This window comes from Oncorhynchus tshawytscha, linkage group LG08 (genome assembly GCF_018296145.1).
Source record: "Oncorhynchus tshawytscha isolate Ot180627B linkage group LG08, Otsh_v2.0, whole genome shotgun sequence".
NCBI classification, from domain to species: domain Eukaryota; kingdom Metazoa; phylum Chordata; class Actinopteri; order Salmoniformes; family Salmonidae; genus Oncorhynchus; species Oncorhynchus tshawytscha.
In genome coordinates this window covers 79,025,018-79,050,376 of record NC_056436.1, presented here as the reverse complement: position 1 = coordinate 79,050,376, position 25,359 = coordinate 79,025,018, and the positions used below count along the sequence as shown (strand labels likewise).

Sequence of the window (25,359 nt, the reverse complement as noted above, 5' to 3'; positions counted from 1 at the left end):
CAGGAGACGTCCCGAAAGTCGGTCTTCTCACAAAAACATCTGTATCATGACCACTCTATAGAAAGGGGAGACTCTCACGAACACATGTGTTCTCCAATTTGCTCTGCAAACCATAACAATCTCCACAAGACTCGTCTGAAGTTGGTAAAGCTGATGTGCCAACTTTTGTCTGTAGTGTCCGAAACATTTGGGCTGCAAACTAATATGACCCCACTGTAGAAAGGGGAGAAGCTCACAAACATGATGGTGTTCTCCCTACAAGTCTCACAGGACTGGTCTGAAGGTAACCCATATAAATGAATGGAAGAATGGAGGTAGTTTTGTGCCAACAAAAATAAGGGGTTAAATATGCTAAAATATATATATTTAGATATTATATGTGCTTTCTTATAACTCCCAGAAATAGGACAGACACTTCAAAACCTAATTCCTTATGATTTATGAATGTGTTATTCAATGTGTTTCAAAAGGCCAAATTCAATATTTTATCAAATATTTGTTTTTATATATTTTTTGGCGGGGATACGTAAATGCGTCCTAAAATTCAAAATCAAATAAATGATCCATGGTATATTCTTCTGGGGGAAAAAATCCATATGTCAGCTCTGAACACCCCTCATGGTTTAGACTTTTAAGAAATGAACACGCATCGCTTACCGTACGGTTTTGGAAGCATAAGGACCTTATCCTTCATATCAGCGAGAAATCATTTTCAAAAGGTTCAATTGATACACCTTGATAGGGTTAGGGTTCCGAAACGGCCATATCTCCATGTTACAGAGAGTGTTTGCGGAAGACAGAAGGATCACATGTGCTAATTAGCTTTCAAGCATACTACTAACACCTGTGTGTAATGGAAGAGGGCTGCCAGAAAGGTGCTGTTACACTGAAAAATACTGTTGGCTGCAGCTGTGATGAAGACGTTTAAAAGGGGAGGACGGCTCATAGTAACGGCTGGAACGGAGGATTTCATATTTTCTGAATATTCTCAGGTGTTTTGGAGTAACACTTGAAATTGCACACAAATGTTTTTAGACAAGAATGAAGAAAGTATGGCCAAGTAAAGGTTAGTCGAAAATATCCTGAGTGTGGCCAAATATCCTGAGTATGGCCAAATATCCTGAGTGTGGCTAAATATCCTGAGTATGGCTAAATATCCTGAGTATGGCCAAATATCCTGAGTAGGGCCAAATATCCTGAGTAGGGCTAAATATCCTGAGTAGGGCTAAATATCCTGAGTATGGCCAAATATCCTGAGTATGGCTAAATATCCCGAGTATGGCTAAATATCCTGAGTATGGCTAAATATCCCGAGTATGGCCAAATATCGTGAGCAGGGCTAAATATCCTGAGCAGGGCTAAATATCCTGAGTATGGCTAAATATCCCGAGTATGGCCAAATATCCTGAGCAGGGCTAAATATCCTAAGTATGGCCAAATATCCTGAGTAGGGCTAAAGAGCAGCCTATGCAGAGGTTTAGCGCCACTGCAGAGATTATGTCTACATTGCTAATTTTATGCCATGTTCTCTGCAGTAATGTGTTGGTAATGAGTGAAGTTTGGGTTGACATAAAATAGCCTTCAAGCTTTTGGAGTGATATGCTTAGTGACTGAGCAACATTTTCTCTGAATGCAGCCCGACAATAGAGGCCACAGTAATCTAGGCCAGAAGTTTGGAGAAGGACAACATGGAGTAGAAGGATAGGCTACCTCTGCCCAATGCTCCGTAAGGAGAAGGAAATCTTAAGTAAATCTATTTCATATTCATTTGGAAGTGAATGTCAGATGAGGCCCAAATAACTTGAATGTATCAAAACACACATTTCAATCTACACCAAATGTAAATGTGACGTTTCTAAACGGAAGACTGTAACTTTAAAACACTTTATTGCTCTTAAAACATGAGACAGGCTGTACAGACAGAAGAACACAGTGAAGACAAGATTATTGACAAATAAATACTAAGTAAATAAATAAGTGCAAACAAACACAATGGAATAGGCCATGAAACAAAGGTCCATTATGTTATGGAACATAGGTCCATTATGTTATGGAACAAAGGTCCATTATGTTATGGAACATAGGTCCATTATGTTATGGAACATAGGTCCATTATGTTATGGAACATAGGTCCATTATATTATGGAACAAAGGTCCATTATGTTATTTAACATAGGTCCATTATGTTATGGAACATAGGTCCATTATGTTATGGAACATAGGTCCATTATGTTATGGAACAAAGGTCCATTATGTTATGAAACAGAGACACATTCACAATATGGCAACAACGCAACGCAACTCAACAATGACAACCACACACTATATTTGTATATTATCATTACGTCAAAAACTAAATTTTGAAAACATTTCCAGGTGGTCATGATGAGAGAATGTTTTGTTTTTATAAAAATAAACATGTCCCATGCTTTATACTCATTATATACTCTTAAAATATACGTTTTCGCTATTAGTTGTCTATGGAACATAACTACTATAAATTATACGGTACAGACATGTTTTCTCTTTTTTTACAAAACGCTGAAGAATTCGGAACCAATCTTCACACGTCAGTTAGTAATTTAAAAGTGTTTTCCAGGCTCACAAATATTCCAACTGTTTTACAATATTTACATCTTGAGTGTAGAACAACACAACTCTGCATAAAGAATTTCCATTGCAAAACATTATTGGTATAAGTAGCCTCCTCATATATTTTGTGGGTGTATATTCTTTCTTTCTCACTTCATAAAACTAGTAGTAACACGGAATCTGCCAACACCACTGCTAACGGGACCGTTTCTGTTTCTTGTAACTCTAAGAACAAAGGTAGAATTGGGGAAACATGCAAGACAGTAGTGCAGTGAAAGAATTCATGTGGCCTGGTATGAATAGTATCCTGTCAGAGTATAACAGTTATGGACAGAGTCTGAATAGTTTCTGTTGAGGTTAGCTGTAGGCTGCTTCGATCTCTGTGGGTTGACAACAGGAGGAGACAGAAAGACGTTTTCAGACAGAAAACACAGGTGTCAGTTTTATTAAAATACATAGAAAACTACTTTGTGTGTTAGTGATTTATATATATCTCCTGTATTGCACTAGGGATAACAGCACATATAGAGAGCAAAAAGTATAACCCCATTGAATTGTTTGTGACACAGAATCCTGTAAAATTATTGTAGAGAAGAATATAGCAACTTGAATCTTTTCTAAGATGAAATAGTTTATAAAATGGAAGGTGTATGAGGAGTTTGTTTTCTAGAGCAGTGTTCAGTTGACTGAATGTAAACAAAACATGAACATAGATCATGTGTGAACAGGAGCAAATGCTGAAGGTTGTGCAAAATTCGAAGGCTAAGCTTGCTAAAGTGGATCTCTCATTTACAAGTGTTGATGTGCCGGTTTAGTGTGGATTGTGATTGTCGTGTGTGAGTATTGTGTGTGTGTGTCTCTAACCAAGACAGCAACGTGAGGTTGACTACACTAAATACTGCAGAGCGAGGCTACCTTCATTTCCTTCATGAAGAACATTGATCCTACCCAGCTGATTGGTTAGCCACTAGTGAGTTAGCTTTTCTGTTATATCTGCCCACACTAGGTGTTACATACCAGTGGTTTTATTCTACAGGTGAGTAAATGGGCCTCATGTTTATTTTATATCAACCCAATTCAAGGAGGTACAACATTCTGAATGTGATGTATGTGATATTGTTGAGGTGCAGGTCATGGCATTGTCCAGATGACCAACAGAACTTATTGTGTCACAACAGTTAGAAAATTGAACAAACAAACACGTCAACTACTAACCCAGGCTTTGGACTACCTAATTCACAGAATTCGCTACTTTGACATTTTCTCTGCTGTATTTTTGCCCAGAGCACATTTATTGTAGATGTATTACTCTTTATATTTGTTATACTCAATATCATTTAATATATTATTTTCATTATTTTTATTCTCCACAAAAAGGTATACTTTGCTAAAAAGATACAACTCAAATATACATAGAAAATAATGAGACGGACCTCTGTAATGTGAGAGTTGACATGGAGGAGAGGTGTAGGTCCTTGCACCTTTTGTATAGTGGTGGTGGTCTCTTATGCTAGAACACCACAGGGCCACTCTAGGCTGCAACTGCCACAGCCCCTGGAAACTCATAATGGAGCAATTGCATTGCGATTTTTGCTGAGGATGGATCATTGCATGTCCTGTAAACAATAAATAACTACTGGACATTGAGAGTGTGGACCCAGCCACCCACATTCCCAACTGTCATATATGATTATTTACTAACTTCCCCATTCTTTGTCTCTACTGGGTAGGCAGGGTTTTGATTGGGCGAGAGAGGGAGCCCATGTTAGTGGAGGTTGTAGTAACTTGGGGACTCACGCTCTTGTTAGGCAGACTACTGGAGTGGCCCATCGCCTCCTCGGCTGCACGCAACAGCAAAGTGTAATTGATAGCAACCTCTTCAACCTTCCGCAGCAGCTGCAGCCTTTGGGCCTCTGAACGCACCCCTCTAACCAGCTTGATGAAGGTCTGAGTCAGTTCGCAGAGGACCAGGAAGCTGGCCGTAACAACGCTCAGCATGCGAGTGGGGCTCTTCTCGACGCTCGCCACCCGCCTGCACGCCGCCCTGAACTCTTTGAAGCGCACTGCCAGCTCCTGCTTGTACTCGGCGATCCGGGACGGCTGTAGGCGTGATTCGTTATCCACCTGGGGAATGTTAGCGCACTGTCGCAGGATGGCTAGCAGCTCATTAGCATCCAGCTGGGCATTGAGGAAACCGTCCGGCAGGCTGAACGTCTTTCCTTGCAGGGATTCGACCCTTGCCAGACTCCCCTCCAGAGTCCCGCAGGCCCGGAGGTCGATCTCCTGTGTCTGCGGCTCCTCTTCTTCTTCCTCTACTTCCTCCTCCTCCCCGCTGCAGCCCTCAGCGTGGAGAACCTGGAGCGTTTTGCTGACAATGGGCAAGGTCTGAGAGCCCAGCTGCATCCCAGGCAGGACCTGGAGGGTGGTGGAGTAGGACAGCTCTTCTTTCTCGCTGCTCTCGTCCGCCGCTTCACACTTCCTGTAGCAGAAACAGAAAGAGCAGCACTTTTCCCTGTCGTCACTGTCCTCGCTAGGCAGCCCCAGCAGCATCTCCGTCGGCGCCCCCTCTCTGCTCTCCCTCAGCAGCTCTTCTCCCTGGATGAAGAACACTCCTTTCTTCCCCTTTGCCTCTGCAGCAGTCGTGTGAGTTTGATTGTGAACGGGCTCCACGGTTGTTGGAAGCCTCAGCCCTGCGGCCCTCACTCGCTCCATTTCCTTCTCCAGGTTCTTGGCTTTGGGTTTTATCTCGGTGTACAGCTGGGTGCCTTCAGCATTGTCCACCTCTCCGATGCTATACCGCCTCTGGAGCTTCTTGTACTGCGGAGCGCCCATGCAGTCTGGTGTGCGAGAGGTGCAGGTGGGCAAACAGGAAGCCTGCTCCCCCCTGGGTTCCCGCGACTCCAGACTGGTCGAGCGGATTCGGGTGGTCTTGATCTCTAAGGTCTGAGGTCTCCTCTGAGCTCCCTGGGGGTGAGGGGTTTTGGAGGTCGCTGGAGGGGTCTTGGAGAGGGGTCTCTCTCTACCTCTATGCTGCTGTGTCTCTGCAATTGAGCCGACCGGCGTATCGGGCAGTCGGATACCTCTGCACATCCTCTTGCAGTCACAGCTGCGGCGTTGCTCTCTGGAGATTCCAGGGGCTTTTAGCACAGGACTTGTAAGGAGCTGGCAAGCACATGGGGTGCCTGAGGGGACTGGCGAGGACCCCTGGGGTAGGTACTCGCCCCCAGACGACTTGGGCTTCAGAAGTTCTTCCAGAAACTCTAACTCGTACTGCCGGACCTTCTGGAGCTGGGCTCGGCGCTCATCAGTCTCCCTGCGAATCCGAGCTGGGAACGTGGCCGACAGAAGGTTCTTGATACTTAGGAAGGGAGCGCTACGCTGGGCTTTCCCTTTACCGCCACCCTGGTTCTTGCTGTCAGCAGAGGAGAGAGTAGAGACCTTGTCCACAGAGCAGGTAGGGTGTGTGGGGTCTCCCAGGAGAGGGAATGTCTTCGGGGGGCATTTATGTGGCTCAGCTTGAGCTTTACCCTGGGACCTCTCTGCCTTGGCCTCTGCTGCTTCCTTCCTCTCAGCTTTCACAGGCATGTGTGGGGACTGGGAGTACTTGGTTGGGGCCTGGGGTCTGGGCTTGGCCAAGATGGGGTCTGCTCCTGCTCCTCCTGCTGCTCTCACTGTGCTCTCTTTGCTACTGGCCAGTTGGAGGCCTTTGGCACAAAGACGCTCATCATCTGTAGGGGAAGAGGAGTGGAACACCACCACCTTCTGGGTATGTGGATCCTTCAGTCTTAGCTGTGGCCCGGGTTCTCTAACTGGGCATGTGCAGAACAGGTCATCAATTGGCAAGAGGTCTTTAGAGCTTGAAGGCTTGATGGTCTTGCTAGAGGCAGTCTCGGCATCTTGGCACATGTTTGTGGGGCAAATCTTGGCGGAGGCAGTTCTGTCCACAGGCAAGAGAATGGGTAAGGCTTTGTTGGTAGTGGCCGGGCTCAGAGGCGCAGACTTCTTCCCCTTGACGCCCACAGAGAAATTCGGGCTTAGTTTGCCCACAGCAGTACCGGGCGACCTTTGATCTTTGCCGACCTTAGGTGCCTGCCCTGGATTGGAGAGTTTCAGCTCCTCAGGTGACATCGCAGGGCGGTCTGGGGTGCACGCTTTGGTGGGCTCTGGTTTTGCCTTCTTGCCTTCACTTGGCTCACTCTGCGTTGGTTCTTGGGTAACGTCACTCCCCTGCTCCACTGTGCTCAGACCTGGACTGGCAGTCTCCTGACCAGGGCTAAGCTTTAGGGGAACAGTCTTACTGAGGATCACTGGTTTCGAGGGGCAGCCGCCGCGGATCTGACCCATGGAGAACGCACCGCCTCCAATAGTCTGGGTGGTGCAGCCTGGTATGGCCAAGGGGAAGTCTCTGCGACTGAAGATACGCTCCTTGTTGATATGGTGGGCCAACAGGTAGGCCTGGTTCTGGTGCTGCTTCATGGCCGACACCATCTCTGAGACGTCTGTCAGCTCAGAGGAGTTGGTCTCGTGCCCTGAGTCTAGCGATGACTCGGGCGTAATGGCCGCCAACACAATCAACCCTATGGAAAGAAAGAAACACAAGACACTATCAGGGTCACACGGACGTCATACAATATCACAGACAGATGGAAAACAGTCATTGATTTCTGAAAGATGGCACATCAAATACACTGTTTCTAAATACTTACACTTGCAAAAATCTCTTGATGTTTCTTTTAAAGCTCTGCTAACCGTCTGTGAGCAAAACCTTGTTTTGCATCAAACTGAATTTTAATCAAGACTGAGTGAACTCTTGTGTTTCTCTCGCTATCAAAAGATACAACACAAGAGACTATGTTCAGTATCAAGCAGTGTGCTGTAAAACAACACGTCAAAACATAGTCTTTTTGTCCCTGTTTTGGGATGTTAAAGCTTTGAACTTCAATTATGCTGTCAAGCCAGCCCCAATTCATCAGGGCATGGACTCAACAAGTTGTCTAAAGTGTTCCACAGGGATACTGGCCCATGTTGACTCCAATGCTTCCCACAGTTGTACACACGGGAAACTGTTGTGCGTGAAAAACCCTGCAGCATTGCAATTTTTAACACACTCAAACCGGTGTGCTTGACACTGACACCTACTACCATATCCCGTTCAAGGCACTTAAATATTTTGTCTTACCCATTCACCCTCTGAATGACACACATACACAATCCATGTCTCAAGGCTTAAAAATCCTTCTTTAACCTCTCCTCCCCTTCAGCTACACTGAAGTGTACAAAACATTAGGAACACCTGCTCTTTCCATGACAGACTGACCAGGTGAAAGATATGATCCCTTATTGATGTCACTTGTTCAATCCACTTTAATCATTGTATGTGTGTCATTCAGAGGGTGAATGGGCAAGACAAAATATTTAAGTGCCTTTGAACGGGGTATAGTAGTAGGTGCCAGGCAGGTGAGTGTGTGTCAAGAACTGCAATGCTTCAGGGTTTTTCACGCTCAACAGTTTCCAGTGTGTACAACTGTGGGAAGCATTGGAGTCAACATGGGCCAGCATCCCTAAGGGAAAGCTTTCAACACTTCCATGCCCGGACTAACTGTAGAGGGTACAAGAAGGTGCAACTCAATACTAATGTTTTGTACACTCAGTGTAGAAAAATATTTAAAAGTGCCCCAGAGTAGTCACTGTGCCCTAAAATGAACCATTAGCAATGAAGGAGCCCTTGGTGGTTAGATTCGACTCTCTATATGAGAAGAAGTCCATATAGCATGACACGGCATGTTGACCTGTGGTCTGAGCTGGCTGTTGTGGGTGATGGGGGAAGTCCTCTGATGCAGCTAGGGCTTCCAGGGCCTGCAGAGTGGACACCAGAGCATCATCCAGCTCCTGGGCATGGTCCCGTACTGTCCTGGTGGCCACGTTGTCTATCAACGTCACCGGGACATCCTCTGGAGCCGGTACCACTTCCTTGGAAGAAGCCTTGGCAGAGCTCTTGCTGACTGCAGCCCCGGTTGCAGGGCTGGGACGGATGACGGGGTTTGGTCGAGACTTCCGTCCTCTCTTGGCGTCATCTTCGTCTGAGCTGTTGTCCCTGAACCCAGGTGGAGGAGCAGCAATGGCCGGATGGGGCAGCTGCAGCTTTCTTCCTACGTCCTCCACCTCTTCTTCCTCCTCCTCTTCATTCCCTGGGGGAGGCAGGGCCATCAGGTCTACTGCACCTCCATCGCAGGAGGCACAGGCGCTGGAGCAGTGCTTTGATGAGGCGCTGCTGCGTCCACCGTTCAAGGCCACAGCCACTCCCTCTGCCCTCAACCGGGCCTTGCAAGAGTCACAGAAGAACCGTGTAGTTCGCTGGACCTGCCCCATGGTTTGGGCTCTGCTCCTGAAGGCCACTGAGCTCTCCTGGACGGGGCTTTCCGGCCTCCCGGCGATCATCTCTGTTTTCTGCAGCGTCGGGTCAGACTTGGTACGGGGCCGCCCTGGTGCCTCTTGGGAAATGAGGTTCTCGTTGACGTCGAGCTCGGGTTCTGCCTGCATGTGGAGCTCCTGCAGCTGTTGTTGCTCCCGGAGATGGACGTGGCATAGACCCAGGTGTTGGGACTCTGCGGGCAGTGGGGCGGTCGCTGTCTTCTGAGACTGGGACCCTGGGTCCCTCGTATGGGGTCTTTCCCTCTCGTCCCCTCGTCGGTCCCCACTGGACACAGCTGTAGTGCTGGAGCGCGGGTGGGTGTGGTGGGAACCTCTGTAATCTGCGGACAGAATTTTCAGAGCAGTTGAGAGGCTGAGAGGTGAGGAATCGCATGGGAAAATGGAGTGGGTCCTTATGGGAAAATAGAGGCGAAGACTGGTGGATTTTTTTCAGTGATGGATGCTGGAGACTGGAGTTGGAGGTAAGTCTGGTGGGATGTTATGGGACGTAGCGGCCTTCCTCTCATGCAGGCACACCACCACAGCAGATGGAAACAGAGCTGTGAATGTTTGAATATTACATATATATTTCACAGAAAAAAAGCAAGGCAAAAACCACAAAATGTTACCCTATGCAAGGAAGAGGGAGAGAATAGTCCGATGAAGATGAGATCTCAGGATGGAGATGGGAGGAGCGACAGCAGAGGTGATTGGTAGCTGTTGATATGGTTTAGGTCCGGATGCACAGATGCATTATGGAGAAGCAGGTGTCAGTCCAGATGGATTGAGTAGAGTTGGTTGCAGTATAATGGTTTACATGCAATGCCTCACACTTGCAGACACACACTAAAACCTGTAAATGGAATCCTTGAGATGCAAACTGATATTCAGTCAACGTGCCTTTGGATACTCAGTTTGGATGTTGAGTTTTATTGATAGAAAATGTAGCCAAAGCAAAGAGTATGGAAAGGATTTGAACAGGAAATGAAAAACATTCTCAGTTTTATCGAAAGCTAATAATAATGGAATCTCTATAACAACCTCCCGAAACACTAGACTTACCGATCCATTTCTTAAACATCAACAGATATTGTAAATATACAGCTTCATTGCAAGTCCTAACCAGCAGTATAACTCAAGGAGGTGACTACTAACATACCTGCCTTGATCATATAAGACTGACCAGGTGTCCGGTAGTAGATGGTTCGTTTGGGATCCACAAACAGCTTGTAGTAGCCGGAGATGAGACAGGCAAAGTTACTGGCATCAGGCCACTCCATCAACAGGACCAGAGGCTGCAGGGGTGGGAGGGGATAATTACGTTTTAGATGTAGATTTCTTTATTGTCCAATTGTACACAAGGTCAAACGGAAATGTGTTTTCTGCTTTATCCAATGATGTACAGTGCATTAGGAAAGTATTCAGGCCCCCTTGACATTTTCCATATTTTGTTACGCTACAGCCTTATTCTAAAAATTATGAAATTATTTTTTATTCCTCATCAATCTACACACAATACCCCATAATGTGAAAACAGGTTTTTAGAAATTGTTGCAAATGTATAAAAAATAAAAACAGAAATACCTTATTTACATAAGTATTCAGACCATTTGCTATGAGACTCAAAAATGAGCTCAGGTGCATCCTGTTTCCATTGATCCTTGAGATCCTTGTTTCTACAACTTGATTGGAGTCCACCTGTGGTAAATTCAATTGATTGGACATACGGTCCCACAGTTGACAGCGCATGTCAGAGCAAAAACCATGCCATGAGGTCGAAGGAACTATCCATAGAGCTCCGAGACAGGATTGTGTCGTGGCACAGATCTGGGGAAGGGTACCAAACATTTCTGCAGCATTGAAGGTCCCCAAGAACACAGTGGCCTCCATCATTCTTAAATGGAAGAAGTTTAGAACCACCAAGACTCTTCCTAGAGTGGGCCGCACAGCCAAACTGAGTAATCAGGGGAGAAGGGCCTTGGTCAGGGCGGTGATCAAGAACCCGATGGTCACTCTGACAGAGCTCCAGAGTTCCTCTGTGGAGATGGGAGAATCTTCCAGAAGGACAACCATCTCTGCAGCACTCCACCAATCAGGCCTTTATGGTAGAGTGGCCAGACATGACAGCCCACTTGGAGTTCACCAAAAAGCCCTTAAAGGACTCTCAAAACATGAGAAACAAGATTCTCCGGTCTAATGAAACCAAGATTTAACTCGTTGGTCTGAATGCCAAGCATCTCGTCTGGAGGAAACCTGGCAACATCCCTATGGTGAAGCATGGAGATGGCAGCATGATGCTGTGCAGATGTTTATCAGTGGCAGGAACTAGGAGACCAGTCAGGATCGAGGGAAAGGTGAACGGAGCAAAGTACAGAGAGATCCTTGATGAAAACCTACTCCAGAGTGCTCAGGAGCTCAGACTGGGGCGAAGGTTCACCTTCCAACAGGTCAATGACCCTGAGCACACAGTCAAGACAAGGCAGGAGTGGCTGTGATAGAAAAATGACATATTTACCTGGTTTGTTTGATATTAATAGTTAACGAATAGGATATTTCTGTTTTGTTTAATTCTGTGTTTTCATGGGCTCCACTCTAGTTCCCTGCAGCTAATTTGGGCGTTATGGTCACCAGAGATGACTTGAGCTGACAAATTAGTTAAAGACTGCATTACGTAGACACGATGTGGTGGGTGTAACAGAGATAGAGATAGCTAGGATGAGTTTAGAACAATTCCTCATTGTCTCAAAATCATCCTTGCATCTGGGAAACTAAGCCAGGAAGTGGTTAAGACAACAACCCATGTGCAGATAACAACAGGATGAACCCAGAGTGGATTATGATGCTCCTTGGTCTGCATGAGGGGGGTTAAACCAAACATGACTGAGCATTGTTAGTGTCAGCTATATATAGTACTCTGCATTTGTGTAAAGGTTAGGTTACTCGGTCCAACACTCAAGGGTGGGAGGGTCGACCAGCCTCATTATTGCAATAATTAATTGATATTAAATAAAGATGATTGTTTGAAAAAATGACCAAATCTCTCTCAGTACTGAATTTCCACGACACAAGTTTCTGAATGTCCTTGAGTGGCCCAGCCAGAGCCCGGACTTGAACCTGATCAAACAACTCTGGAGAGACCTGAAAATAGCTGTGCAGCGACGCTCCCCCATCCAACCTGACAGAGATTGAGAGGATCTGCAGAGAAGAATGGGAGAAACTCCCCAAATACCGGTGTGCCAAGTTTGTAGCATCATACCTAAGAAGACTCAAGGCTGTAATTGCTGCAAAAGGTGCAACAACAAAGTACAGAGTAAAGTGTCTGAATACTTATGTAAATGTGATATTTCCATTTTTTTTATTTGTAGCAATTTGCTAAAATTGATAAAAACAGTTTTTGCTTTGTCATTATGGGGTATTGTGTATAGATTGATGAGGGGGAAAAAAACAATTTAGTCCATTTTAGAACAAGGCTGTAACATAACAAAATGTGGAAAAAGTCAAGAGGTCTGAATACTTCCTGAATGCACTATGTATTGGCTTCATCTCAGCCCCTCCGAAACACACACATCTTCATACACAGAGGTTGGAGCAGGGATTGAAATGAGTTTGGAGGCTTCAACAAAGCATTTTACTGTATATTTAATATAATTACCATACCGCTACTTCAACTTGGTTAATCTCACAGGTTTGATTTAATTGAATTTGAAAGGAATTCTAATGTGCAGCGAAAATCTATGTTTGGTACCATGGCCTACTAGTATGGTGCAATGAGTTCCATCCTGAGCTTCATAATGTCCTTCTAAATCTATAGTTGTACACGTGTTCAATCTGTCACATACCTTGGTCTCCTGTATGGCCACCTCTACTCGGGCAACGCCCTGGTTCTCCCGGTGCAGCTGTATCTTAGCAACACGACTGAACTCTGTCAGAACCGTGGTCAGGTTGTTTTTTAGGTCGATCACATGACCGATGCCGTGCCGCGGACCCACCAGCAGCGTAGTGGCCGACTGCTTCTCATCCTGTGGATCAATCAGTCAATCAATCAATCAATCAAACATTCTATCAATACAGAGAGAACAACAGCATAGAACTTAACTCAGAAACATGCATTCTTCAAAATGATATGTACTGTAGTATATATATATATATATATATATATATATATATATATACATGAATGTAGTATCAGTTTGGATGTCTGGCCTGGGATGCTACAAGGCTACAGGAAAACATAAACATGAGCTGTACCTTGACATAAGAGAAATTCATCATAAAGGAGTGGGACTCATATATAATGTGGGAATGCGATATGGGCATGTTTATAAGAGAATGTTGCCATTACTAGTCCGACGGTGTGGAACAGCAAGCCTCCAAAGGGCGGAAGATCGTTGAGCACACGCATGTACTGCAGCTTTCCCTGGAGAGGAGGGACCTGTCAGTAGACACAACACAACACTCAAGGGCCCAGTCTCAATAGTCTCTAGTGGCTTCCTCTACTCATCTCCTCTCCTTGATCTGCACTAACATCACAGGTGAAATTAAAAATCTAGATGTATTTGTATTTGTTTGTGCCAAAGCAGCAGCCACTCTTCCTGGGGCCCAGCAAATTTAAGGCAGTTAATACAATTTTAAAAACATTACAATACATTCACAACACACTGTGTGCCCTCAGGCCCCTACTCCACCACTACCACATATCTACAGTACTAAATCCATGTGTATGTATAGTGCGTACGTTATCGTGTGTGTGTGTGTATGCATGTGTCTGTGCCAATGTTTGTGTTGCTTCACATTCCCCTACTGTTCCATAAGGTGTTTTTTAATCTGTTTTTTAAAATCAAATTTTATTGCTTGCATCAGTTACTTGATGTGGAATAGAGTTCCATGTAGTCATGGCTCTATGTAGTACTGTGTGCCTCCCATAGTCTGTTCTGGACTTGGGGACTGTGAAGAGACCTCTTGTGGCATGTCTCGGGGGATATGCATGGGTGTCCTAGCTGTGTGCCAGTAGTTTAGACAGGCAGCTCGGTGCATTCAACATGCATTCAACTCTCCTCTCATAACTAAAAGTAGTGATGAAGTCAATCTCTCCTCCACTTTCAGCCAGGAGAGATTGACATGCATATTATTAATATTAGCTCTCTGTGTACATCCAAGGACCAGCCGTGCTGCCCTGTTCTGAGCCAATTTAAATGTTTACATTTTGAAAGTCCTTTTTTGTGGCACTTGAACACACGACTGAACAGTAGTCAAGGTGCGACAAAACTAGGGCCTGTAGGACCTGCCTTGTTGACAGTGTTGTTAAGAAGGCAGAGCATTGCTTTATTATAGACAGACTTCTCCCCATCTTAGCTACTACTGCATCAATGTTTTGACCATGACAGTTTACAATCTAGGGTTATTCCAAGCAGTTTAGTCATCTCAACGTGCTCAATATCCACATTATTTATTACAAGATTTAGTTGAGGTTTAATGTTTAGTGAGTGTTTTGTTCCAAATACAATGCTTTTAGTTTTAGAAATATTTAGGACTAACTTATTCCTTGCCACCCACTCTGAAACTAACTGCAGCACTTTGTTGAGTGTTGCAGTCATTTCAGTCGCTGTAGTAGCTGACGTGTATAGTGTTGAGTCATCCGCATATGTCACATCTGCTCCTGTTACGCCCTCTGGTGTTCATCCGGTGTCTTTTTGACCTGCAGTTACTCCCCCTGTACACTCTCCCTCTCTGTGTGATTGTGTGGTTGGAGGCAGGTGTGCTGGAGACAGAGCAGATCCCTACCAGCTGCAACTCGTTCCATAATCAAGACCTCTACAAATACTCAGTCCTGCCACTTCCTCTCTGCCAGATCGTAATCTCTGCTTATTACCGCTCTGGCTCCTGTCTCCTGTTCCACATCTCACCACCACTACCTTGGATTCCCCTTAGGACCTGTTTACCCTGTTCTACTCAGCCAACACCAACCTCAGTCTCCACATCTGTTTTTTCTGCAACTCATCCAAGCTACCCCGGATCTGCACTCCATATCTCTCTGTGTAACAAATATTTTGGTTCATTCATCCCCGTTTCCGCATCTGAGTCTGCTCTTGGGTTCCCCGGTGCCGCTCCGCTTAACAGCATACATAGACACTCTGGCTTTAATCAAAGTCAGTGGCATGTCGAAAATTGAAAAAAAGCAAGGGCCTAAACAGCTACCCTGGGGAATTCCTGATTCTAACTGGAATATATTTGAGAGGCTTCCATTAAATAACACCCTCTGTGTTCTGTTAGACAAGTAACTCTTTATCCACATTATATCAGGGGGTGTAAAGCATACACATGTTTTTCCAGCAGCAGACTATGATCATCCAAAGCTGCACTTAAGTCTAACAGGACAGCCCCCACAATCATTTTATCATCAATTTCTCTCAGCCAATCATCAGTAATTTGCATAAGTGCTGTGCTTGTTGAATGCACTTCCCTATAAGCATGCTGGAATTCTGTTGTCAATTTGTTTACTGTGAAATAGCCTTGTATCTGGTCAATCACCATTTTTTCCAGAAGTTTACTAAGGGTTGATAACAGGTTGATTGGTCAGCTATTTGAGACAGTAAAGGGGGCTTTACTATTCTTAGGTAGCGGAATTACTTTAGCTTCCTTCCAGGCCTGAGGGCACACACTTTTTTGTAGGCTTAAATTGAAGATGTGGCAAATAGGGGTGGCAATATCGTTTGCTATTATCCTCAGTCATTTTCCATCCAGATTGTCAGACCCCGGTGGCTTGTCATTGTTGATAGACAACAATACTTTTTTCACCTCTTCCACGCTGACTTTACGGAATTCAAAAGTACAATTCTTGTCTTTCAAAATTTGGTCCGATATACTTGGATGTGTAGTGTCAGCGTTGGTTGCTGGCATGTCATCCCTAAGTTTGCTTATCTTGCAATGAAAAAGTAATTAATGTAGTTGGCAATATCAGTGGGCTTTGTGATGAGCCATCTGATTCAATGTTGTTCTTCCCCCCCAAAAATTCATTTAAGGTGCCCCAAAGCTTTTTACAATCATTCTTTATATAATTTCTTTGTTTTTATTATTTTTAAATTTTTTAGTTCAGTCACATCATTTCTTAATTTTCAGTATGTTTGCCAATCTGCCAGACTTAATTTCCATACCTTTTGCCTCATCCCTCTCAACCACACAATCTTTCAATTCCTCATCAATCCAAGGGGATTTAACAGTTGTTACAGTCATTTTCTTAATAGGTGTGTGTTTATTAGTAACTGGAATAAGTAGTTTCATAAATGCGTCAAGTGCAGCGTTTGGTTGCTCCTCATTACACACCACAGACCAGCAGCGTCTGGTTGCTCCTCATTACACACCACAGACCAGCAGCGTTTGGTTGCTCCTCATTACACACCACAGACCAGCAGCGTCTGGTTGCTCCTCATTACACACCACAGACCAGCAGCGTCTGGTTGCTCCTCATTACACACCACAGACCAGCAGCGTTTGGTTGCTCCTCATTACACACCACAGACCAGCAGCGTCTGGTTGCTCCTCATTACACACCACAGACCAGCAGCGTCTGGTTGCTCCTCATTACACACCACAGACCAGCAGCGTTTGGTTGCTCCTCATTACACACCACAGACCAGCAGCGTCTGGTTGCTCCTCATTACACACCACAGACCAGCAGCGTTTGGTTGCTCCTCATTACACACCACAGACCAGCAGCGTCTGGTTGCTCCTCATTATACACCACAGACCAGCAGCGTTTGGTTGCTCCTCATTACACACCACAGACCAGCAGCGTCTGGTTGCTCCTCATTACACACCACAGATCAGCAGCGTCTGGTTGCTAGTCATTACACACCACAGACCAGCAGTGTCTGGTTGCTCCTCATTACACACCACAGACCAGCAGCGTTTGGTTGCTCCTCATTACACACCACAGACCAGCAGCGTTTGGTTGCTCCTCATTACACACCACAGACCAGCAGCGTTTGGTTGCTCCTCATTACACACCACAGACCAACAGCGTCTGGTTGCTCCTCATTACACACCACAGACCAGCAGCATCTGGTTGCTCCTCATTACACACCACAGACCAGCAGCGTCTGGTTGCTCCTCATTACACACCACAGACCAGAAGCGTCTGGTTGCTCCTCATTACACACCACAGACCAGCAGCGTCTGGTTGCTCCTCATTACACACCACAGACCAGCAGCGTCTGGTTGCTCCTCATTACACACCACAGACCAGCAGCGTTTGGTTGCTCCTCATTACACACCACAGACCAGCAGCGTCTGGTTGCTCCTCATTACACACCACAGACCAGCAAATATTCTTTACATCATCAACATATGAATCATTACAAAACTTCCTGTATGACCTCTTATACACTATATTAGGCCCAGCCTTTGGAACTTTGGTTATCATAGATGTGGCTATTATATTGTGATCATTACATCCTATGCATTTGGATACTGCTTTAGAGCAAATCTGCAGCATTAGTAAAGATGTGATCAATACATGTTGATGATTTAATTCCTGTGCTGTTTGTCAATACCCTGGTAGGTTGACTGATAACCTGATCCAGGTTGCAGACACCGATTACAGTTTGAAGCTTTTTCTTGATTGGGCAGCTTGATGAAAGCCAGTCAATATTTAAAATCACCCAGAAAATATACTTCTCTGTTGATATCACATACATGATCAAGCATTTCACACATTATCCAGATAGTGACTGTTAGCGCTTGGTGGTCTATAGCAGCTTCCCACAAGAATGGGCTTGAGGTGAGGCAGATGAACCTGTAGCCATATTACTTCAACAGTATTTAACATGAGATCCTCTCTAAGCTTTACAGGGATGTGGTTCTGAATATAAACAGCAACACCGCCTCCGTTGGCATTTCTGTCTTTTCAGTAGATGTTAGAACCATGTATTGCTACCACTGTATCAAATGTATTATCTCAGTGAGTTTCAGAGATAGTCAGAATATGAATGTCATCTGTTACAAGCAAGTTATTGACTTCATGGACCTTGTTTCTTAGGCTACATATGTTAATATGGGCTATTTTTAGCACTTTTCTGGGTTGATTGATTGTTTTTAATGCTTTACAGAGAAGCCTATCAGAGATAGACTTACTCATGGTATTAACATTGGAGCTGAAGGGGTCTTCCTACTATTGCACACTGCCTCAGTGCTAACAGTGTAACTCTGGTTTATAGGCTTATGATTACTGCTTACAATAGCTGTAGGATAAACATATGTATTCAGTGCAATTAGGGGTACATAAATTAAATTACTTACATTGCGTTTGCCAAGGCCCCTAAGATCATGTACATTTGATGAAGCATTATGACGACTCGTTGTCACAATGGTAGGGATTCACTGAGCTGTTCTTGGATCATTTACCAGTCATTGTTTCAACGCAGCCTTGAAATGCGTGGACAGAGTCCAGGAGCCAAGTTGGCATCCTCCATATTGCTTTCACTTATCTTGTGATTTCAGATCAGTGATGAAGGAGAGGAGACGAGGAGAAGACACTTAATACGGTTGAGATTCACCCAAGGATGACCAGTGGATTCTCGCCTACAATACTGTACATGTCCTGTTGGTGGCACTGTTTCACCATGTAAAGGGGCACCTGCACATTGTTTAAACACGTTTGAAATGCCACAGCCAGTCAGAAGATAAACCTCTTAACTGAGAGTGCAAGATGAAAGGCACAATGAATCTGAAATACTTAGTGTTATAGCTATGCTGTATCTAGAGATTATTTACTGATCGGAAGGTCATTGTGTGACAGAGAGGAAAGATCACCTTATTGCCGGAGGGAGGCAGATGCTGATAGGTCTTGAGCAGCTGTGACAGGGTCTTACACACATTCTTCTCCTTGATGGTGGGAAGTAGAGTGAGGGGGAGGAAAGGTTCCAGACCCCACTCCTTCCTGGGAATGGAGAGAACGAAAGAGAAGAGGGGTTAGAGTAGAGAGCAAAGGGAGAGAGGAAGAAAGAAAGAGAGAGAGCGAGATGGTATAACCAGTCAGATGCTGACAGCTGTGGGACCATGTCTATATCTCGGGGAGAGACCCCCAGGGAAGACTCGAGGGCTACGTCCCAAATGGCACCCTATTCCCTTTATAGCCTTGTGGGCCCTGGTCAAAGGTAGTGCACTATATAGGGAATAGGGTGCCAGTTGGGATGTAGACAAAGACTCAAGGAGCTACTGCTCCTATTTTCTGTCACACTGACAGGGTTGACAAGGCTCCCCCCTCAGAGTCAGACTCAGACTGGAGACAGAACACTGGCTCTACTCTGTCTGTGTGACTGAATGCAATGCAATGCAATGACTTGCGATGAATGTTATTTCATTGTATTCTCTCACATACTATATGGTTGTTTTCTTCTAGTTGAATGCACTGATTGTATGTCACTCTGGATAAGAGTATCTTCTAAATGTATAAATAAATAAAAGAGTATCTGCTAAATTAGTCAAATTCTGTCTGTCAGAATGAGTTAGTTATCTGGTATAATGTCTGTCTGTCAGAATGAGTTAGTTATCTGGTATAATGTCTGTCTGTCAGAATGAGTTAGTTATCTGGTATAATGTCTGTCAGAATGAGTTAGTTATCTGGTATAATGTCTGTCAGAGTGAGTTAGTTATCTGGTATAATGTCTGTCTGTCAGAATGAGTTAGTTATCTGGTATAATGTCTGTCAGAATGAGTTAGTTATCTGGTATAATGTCTGTCTGTCAGAATGAGTTAGTTATCTGGTATAATGTCTGTCAGAGTGAGTTAGTTATCTGGTATAATGTCTGTCTGTCAGGGTGAGTTAGTTATCTGGCATAATGTCTGTCAGAGTGAATTAGTTATCTGGTATAATGTCTGTCAGAGTGAGTTAGTTATCTGGTATAATGTCTGTCTGAGTGAGTTAGTTATCTGGTATAATGTCTGTCAGAGTGAGTTAGTTATCTGGTATAATGTCTGTCTGTCAGAATGAGTTAGTTATCTGGTATAATGTCTGTCAGAGTGAATTAGTTATCTGGTATAATGTCTGTCAGAATGAGTTAGTTATCTGGTATAATGTCTGTCAGAGTGAGTTAGTTATCTGGTATAATGTCTGTCAGAGTGAGTTAGTTATCTGGTATAATGTCTGTCTGTCAGAATGAGTTAGTTATCTGGTATAATGTCTGTCAGAGTGAGTTAGTTATCTGGTATAATGTCTGTCAGAGTGAGTTAGTTATCTGGTATAATGTCTGTCTGTCAGGGTGAGTTAGTTATCTGGTATAATGTCTGTCTGTCAGAATGAGTTAGTTATCTGGTATAATGTCTGTCAGAGTGAGTTAGTTATCTGGTATAATGTCTGTCAGAGTGAGTTAGTTATCTGGTATAATGTCTGTCTGTCAGAATGAGTTAGTTATCTGGTATAATGTCTGTCAGGGTGAGTTAGTTATCTGGTATAATGTCTGTCAGAATGAGTTAGTTATCTGGTATAATGTCTGTCAGAGTGAGTTAGTTATCTGGTATAATTTCTGTCTGTCAGAGTGAGTTAGTTATCTGGTATAATGTCTGTCTGTCAGAGTGAGTTAGTTATCTGGTATAATGTCTGTCAGTCAGAGTTATCTACACTATACAAAAATATAAACACATGCAACAATTTTCTAAGAATTTACTGAGTTACAGTTCACGTAAGGAAATCATTCAATTGAAATAAATTAGGCCCTATTCTATGGATTTCACAAGACTGGGAATACAGATATGCATCTGTTGGTCACATGTAGGGGCGTGGATCAGAATACCAGTCAATATCTGGTGTGACCACCATATGCCTCATGCAGCGTGAAACATCTCCTTCACATAGAGTTGATCAGGCTGTTGATTGTGGGTTGTGAAATGTCCCACTCCTCTTCAATGGCTGTGCGAAGTTTCTGCATATTCCTGCGAACTGGAACATGCACTGTTGTACACATTGATCCAGAGCATTCCAAACCTGCTCAGGCCATGGAAAAAAACGGGGAAATGTTCAGCTTCTAGGAATTGTGTACAGATTCTTGTGACATGGGGCCGTGCATTATCAAGCTATCTGGTGATGGCGGTGGATGAATGGCACAACAATGGGCCTCAGGATCTCATCACAGTATCTCTGTGCATTCAAATTGACATTGATAAAATGCAACTGTGTTTGTTGTCCATAACTTATGCCTGCCCATACCATAACCCCACCGCCACCATGGGGCACTCTGTTCACAATGTTGACATCAGCAAACCGCTCGCCAACACATCGCCAAACACGCTGTCTGCCATTTACCCCGTACAGTTGAAACTGGGATTCATCCGTGAAGAGCACACTTCTCCAGCGTGCCACTGGCCATCGAAGGTGGGCATTTGCCCACTGAAGTTGGTTACGGCGCCAAACTTCAGTCAGGTCAAGACCCCGGTGAGGATGACGAGCATGCATATGAGCTTCCCTGAGCCGGTTTCTGACAGTTTGTGAAGAAATTCTTCTGTGGTGAAACCCACAATTTCATGAGCTGTCCGGGTGGCTGATCTCAGGCGATCCTGCAGGTGAAGAAGCCGGATGTGGAGGCGGCTTATGGTAGAGAAGTGAACATTAAATTATCTGGCAACAGCTTTGGTGGACATTCCTGCATTCAGCATGCTAATTGTACATTCCCTAAAAACTTGAGACATCTGTGGCATTGTGTTGTGTGTCAAAACTTCACATTTTAGAGTGGCATTTTATTTTTTACATGTGTAATGATCATGCTGTTTAATCAGCTTCTTGATATGCAACACCTGTCAGGGGGATGGATTATCTTGGCAATGGAGAAATGCTCACTAACAGAAATGTAAACAAGTTTGTGCACAATTTGAGAGAAACATTTCTGGGATCTTTTATTTCAGTTCATGAAAAATTTGACCAACACTTTACATGTTGAATTTATATTTTTGTTCAGTGTTGTTATCTGGGAGTGATCTAGTTATCTGGTAAGTTGGGGATATAAGTAAATGTGTGGCCCAAGGGACTTTTAATTGTAAAATGAATTTATTGGTGTCAGAGTGACTTGAGCTCGTGGTTTGAGTGGTTTCTGCTTTTAATATTAGATGGAGTAATTATGGATCATTTTGATATACTTTTAGAACTCAGCTGGATACCACACTTCAACATATTAGAGCTAAGACATTTTTTATGAAATATAATGGAATACGGAGACACACATTTCGTTCTGTGGAGTGTCTGAGTAATGAGTCATGCAGCTGAGCGATCCATTTTGTCGTCTAAAACACATACACACACACACACACACACACACACACACACACACACACACACACACACACACACACACACACACACACACACACTTACTCCACATTCTTGAGCGAGATCTTCTGATTGGGTCTGGCCGATGACACTGTGATGTAGATATGAAGCGCCGCCAGGCGCAATGTGACGTCAGACTTCCAGTCCATGCCGAAGCGCTCTTTGATGACGTCATTGCGACTCTGTGGTGGGGGTAATGTTATTCAGGTTATACAGTTTTAGGCACAGCTTTAAGCTATAACATAGATGGATTTCCTTGTCAGGAACTTCTTCCAGCAATCTTATGCAAAGGGGGGGAGACACCTAGAGCTACCCAAAGGCTGTATCCCCACCTAGAGCTACCCGAAGGCTGTATCACCACCTAGAGCTACCCAAAGGCTGTATCACCACCTAGAGGTACCAGAAGGCTGTATCCCCACCTAGAGGTACCAGAAGGCTGTATCCTCACCTAGAGGTACCCGAAGGCTGTATCCTCACCTAGAGCTACCCGAAGGCTGTATCACGACCTAGAGCTACCCGAAGGCTGTATCCTCACCTAGAGGTACCCGAAGGCTGTATCCTCACCTAGAGGTACCCAAAGGCTGTATCCCCACCTAGTGCTACCCGAAGGCTGTATCCCCACCTAGATGTAGAGGTACTCAAAGGCTGTATCCCTACCTGTATGTAGAGGTACTCGAAGGCTGTATCCCTACCTGTATGTAGAGGTACTCAAAGGTTGTATCCCTACCTGTATGTAGAGGTACTCGAAGGCTGCAGGGTCCCTCCTGAGCAGGTCTGCTGGATCCTTGGGGAAGAAACAGATGCGAAAGAGACACTTCATCCCCTGGAAATACGTCCTGTGCACCACCTGAGGAGAGAGAGGGAGATGGCACGAATAACACCTATATCATAACAGCTTCCTTCCCTACATAGTAGACAAGCACAGCTAGTCAATGGAAGGTGATACCATGCCATATCCAGTGTAATGTAGTCTATAGGTTCTATTTCTATGGTCAAACTGCCATGGTGTGAAGGGATTTGTCCTTGGTAGTGACTAAGTCTGGTTTAACCAGGCTATATTACACTCACACTGCTCTTAGAACGACTGTAACACGGTAATCAGGAGGAATACAGTAACTGTTGGCTCCCTTACATGTGAGAGCGGCTGGTTCTCCTGCAGCAAGTGTTGTCTCTGGTTCTGGTCCAGCCCACCTGACTCCAGCACCAAGGCAAAGTGCTCGATGTAACGCAGGGACAGGCGGTCCTGCAGGGACGAGATCACATCCTAGAGAGAAAGAAAGAGAGGTTTATTTGGAGTTTATGGATAGCATTTATCTCTTCAAATATTTATTAAATATTTAATGCCCTCCTGTGTTGTGATTTTATCCGTGCGATGTTGATTTTTCTGCTTGTGGCACAAATAGACCAAACTATCCTGTTATCTTCTCCACTGAGGGTTCAGAGGTCATTCCCTTTCTGCATTATGATGACCTGCCAGAGGAAAATAAGATATTGCTTTCCACGGGTCCACAATGGCACCCTATTCCCTATAATAGTGCACTTATTGTCAAAAGTAGTGCACTATGTAGGGAACGGGAATAGTGTATTATTTGGGACGCATCCCATGTGTCCCATAATGGTCAGAGTAAATACAGGCGAGAGCTCTATTTGCTCTCTCACATTGTTGCATTGGGATCAGTGTACTGTACTACTAGCTAGGTTTCCATGGTGACAGATTTTCATGCGAATATTCTAAAATCCACAAAGAAAACTTGTGTAGGATAAAAGTCAGTGTGTGATGACGTAGTGCACACACACAATCTACTTTTCCGCTTACGTTTTCATGTACTGAATACAAATCAAAGTTTAATGTGTTTCCATCACCTTTTTCAAATCTACCGATAGTTTTGTCACGAAAACTGTTGCGTTAAATAGAACATGTGCCTAGTCTAGTTTTGGCACCTGAGCTCCAGCCAACAGTTCCTAGATACAGTGCTGGTAGACTAGTCTAGTTTTGGCACCTGAGCTCCAGCCAACAGTTCCTAGATACAGTGCTGGTAGACTAGTCTAGTTTTGGCACCTGAGCTCCAGCCAACAGTTCCTAGATACAGTGCTGGTAGACTAGTCTAGTTTTGGCACCTGAGCTCCAGCCAACAGTTCCTAGATACAGTGCTGGTAGACTAGTCTAGTTTTGGCACCTGAGCTCCAGCCAACAGTTCCTAGATACAGTGCTGGTAGACTAGTCTAGTTTTGGCACCTGAGCTCCAGCCAACAGTTCCTAGATACAGTGCTGGTAGACTAGTCTAGTTTTGGCACCTGAGCTCCAGCCAACAGTTCCTAGATACAGTGCTGGTAGACTAGTCTAGTTTTGGCACCTGAGCTCCAGCCAACAGTTCCTAGATACAGTGCTGGTAGACTAGTCTAGTTTTGCACCTGAGCTCCAGCCAACAGTTCCTAGATACAGTGCTGGTAGACTAGTCTAGTTTTGGCACCTGAGCTCCAGCCAACAGTTCCTAGATACAGTGCTGGTAGACTAGTCTAGTTTTGGCACCTGAGCTCCAGCCAACAGTTCCTAGATACAGTGCTGGTAGACTAGTCTAGTTTTGGCACCTGAGCTCTAGCCAACAGTTTTACAGTGCAGACCTGACCTGCTCCAGCCAACAGTTCCTAGATACAGTGCTGGTAGACTAGTCTAGTTTTGGCACCTGAGCTCCAGCCAACAGTTCCTAGATACAGTGCTGGTAGACTAGTCTAGTTTTGGCACCTGAGCTCCAGCCAACAGTTCCTAGATACAGTGCTGGTAGACTAGTCTAGTTTTGGCACCTGAGCTCCAGCCAACAGTTCCTAGATACAGTGCTGGTAGACTAGTCTAGTTTTGGCACCTGAGCTCCAGCCAACAGTTCCTAGATACAGTGCTGGTAGACTAGTCTAGTTTTGGCACCTGAGCTCCAGCCAACAGTTCCTAGATACAGTGCTGGTAGACTAGTCTGGTTTTGGCACCTGAGCTCCAGCCAACAGTTCCTAGAGTGCTCTTCCTAGATACAGTGCTGGTAGACTAGTCTGGT

The 25,359-nt window shown here is 44.6% G+C and overlaps 1 protein-coding gene across 2 annotated transcripts in view; it reads right to left on the bottom strand.

The window, feature by feature from the left end:
* Positions 1-1,865: 1,865 nt before the first annotated feature.
* Positions 1,866-25,359, bottom strand: part of LOC112233125 (FERM and PDZ domain-containing protein 3-like) — a 46,074-nt gene continuing 22,580 nt past the window's right edge. The window contains exons 4-12 of one of the 2 annotated variants that reach the window (XM_042326008.1): positions 23,448-23,579; positions 23,043-23,162; positions 22,361-22,497; positions 18,811-18,937; positions 13,346-13,435; positions 12,843-13,022; positions 10,163-10,298; positions 8,382-9,344; positions 1,866-7,169 (exon numbers count right to left, since the gene is read on the bottom strand). In XM_042326008.1, coding sequence (XP_042181942.1) covers positions 4,312-7,169; positions 8,382-9,344; positions 10,163-10,298; positions 12,843-13,022; positions 13,346-13,435; positions 18,811-18,937; positions 22,361-22,497; positions 23,043-23,162; positions 23,448-23,579 — 4,743 coding nt within the window. In that variant the 3' untranslated portion in view covers positions 1,866-4,311. The remainder of the gene's footprint in view (positions 7,170-8,381; positions 9,345-10,162; positions 10,299-12,842; positions 13,023-13,345; positions 13,436-18,810; positions 18,938-22,360; positions 22,498-23,042; positions 23,163-23,447; positions 23,580-25,359) is intronic. The other variant, XM_042326009.1, reaches the window with a different exon arrangement.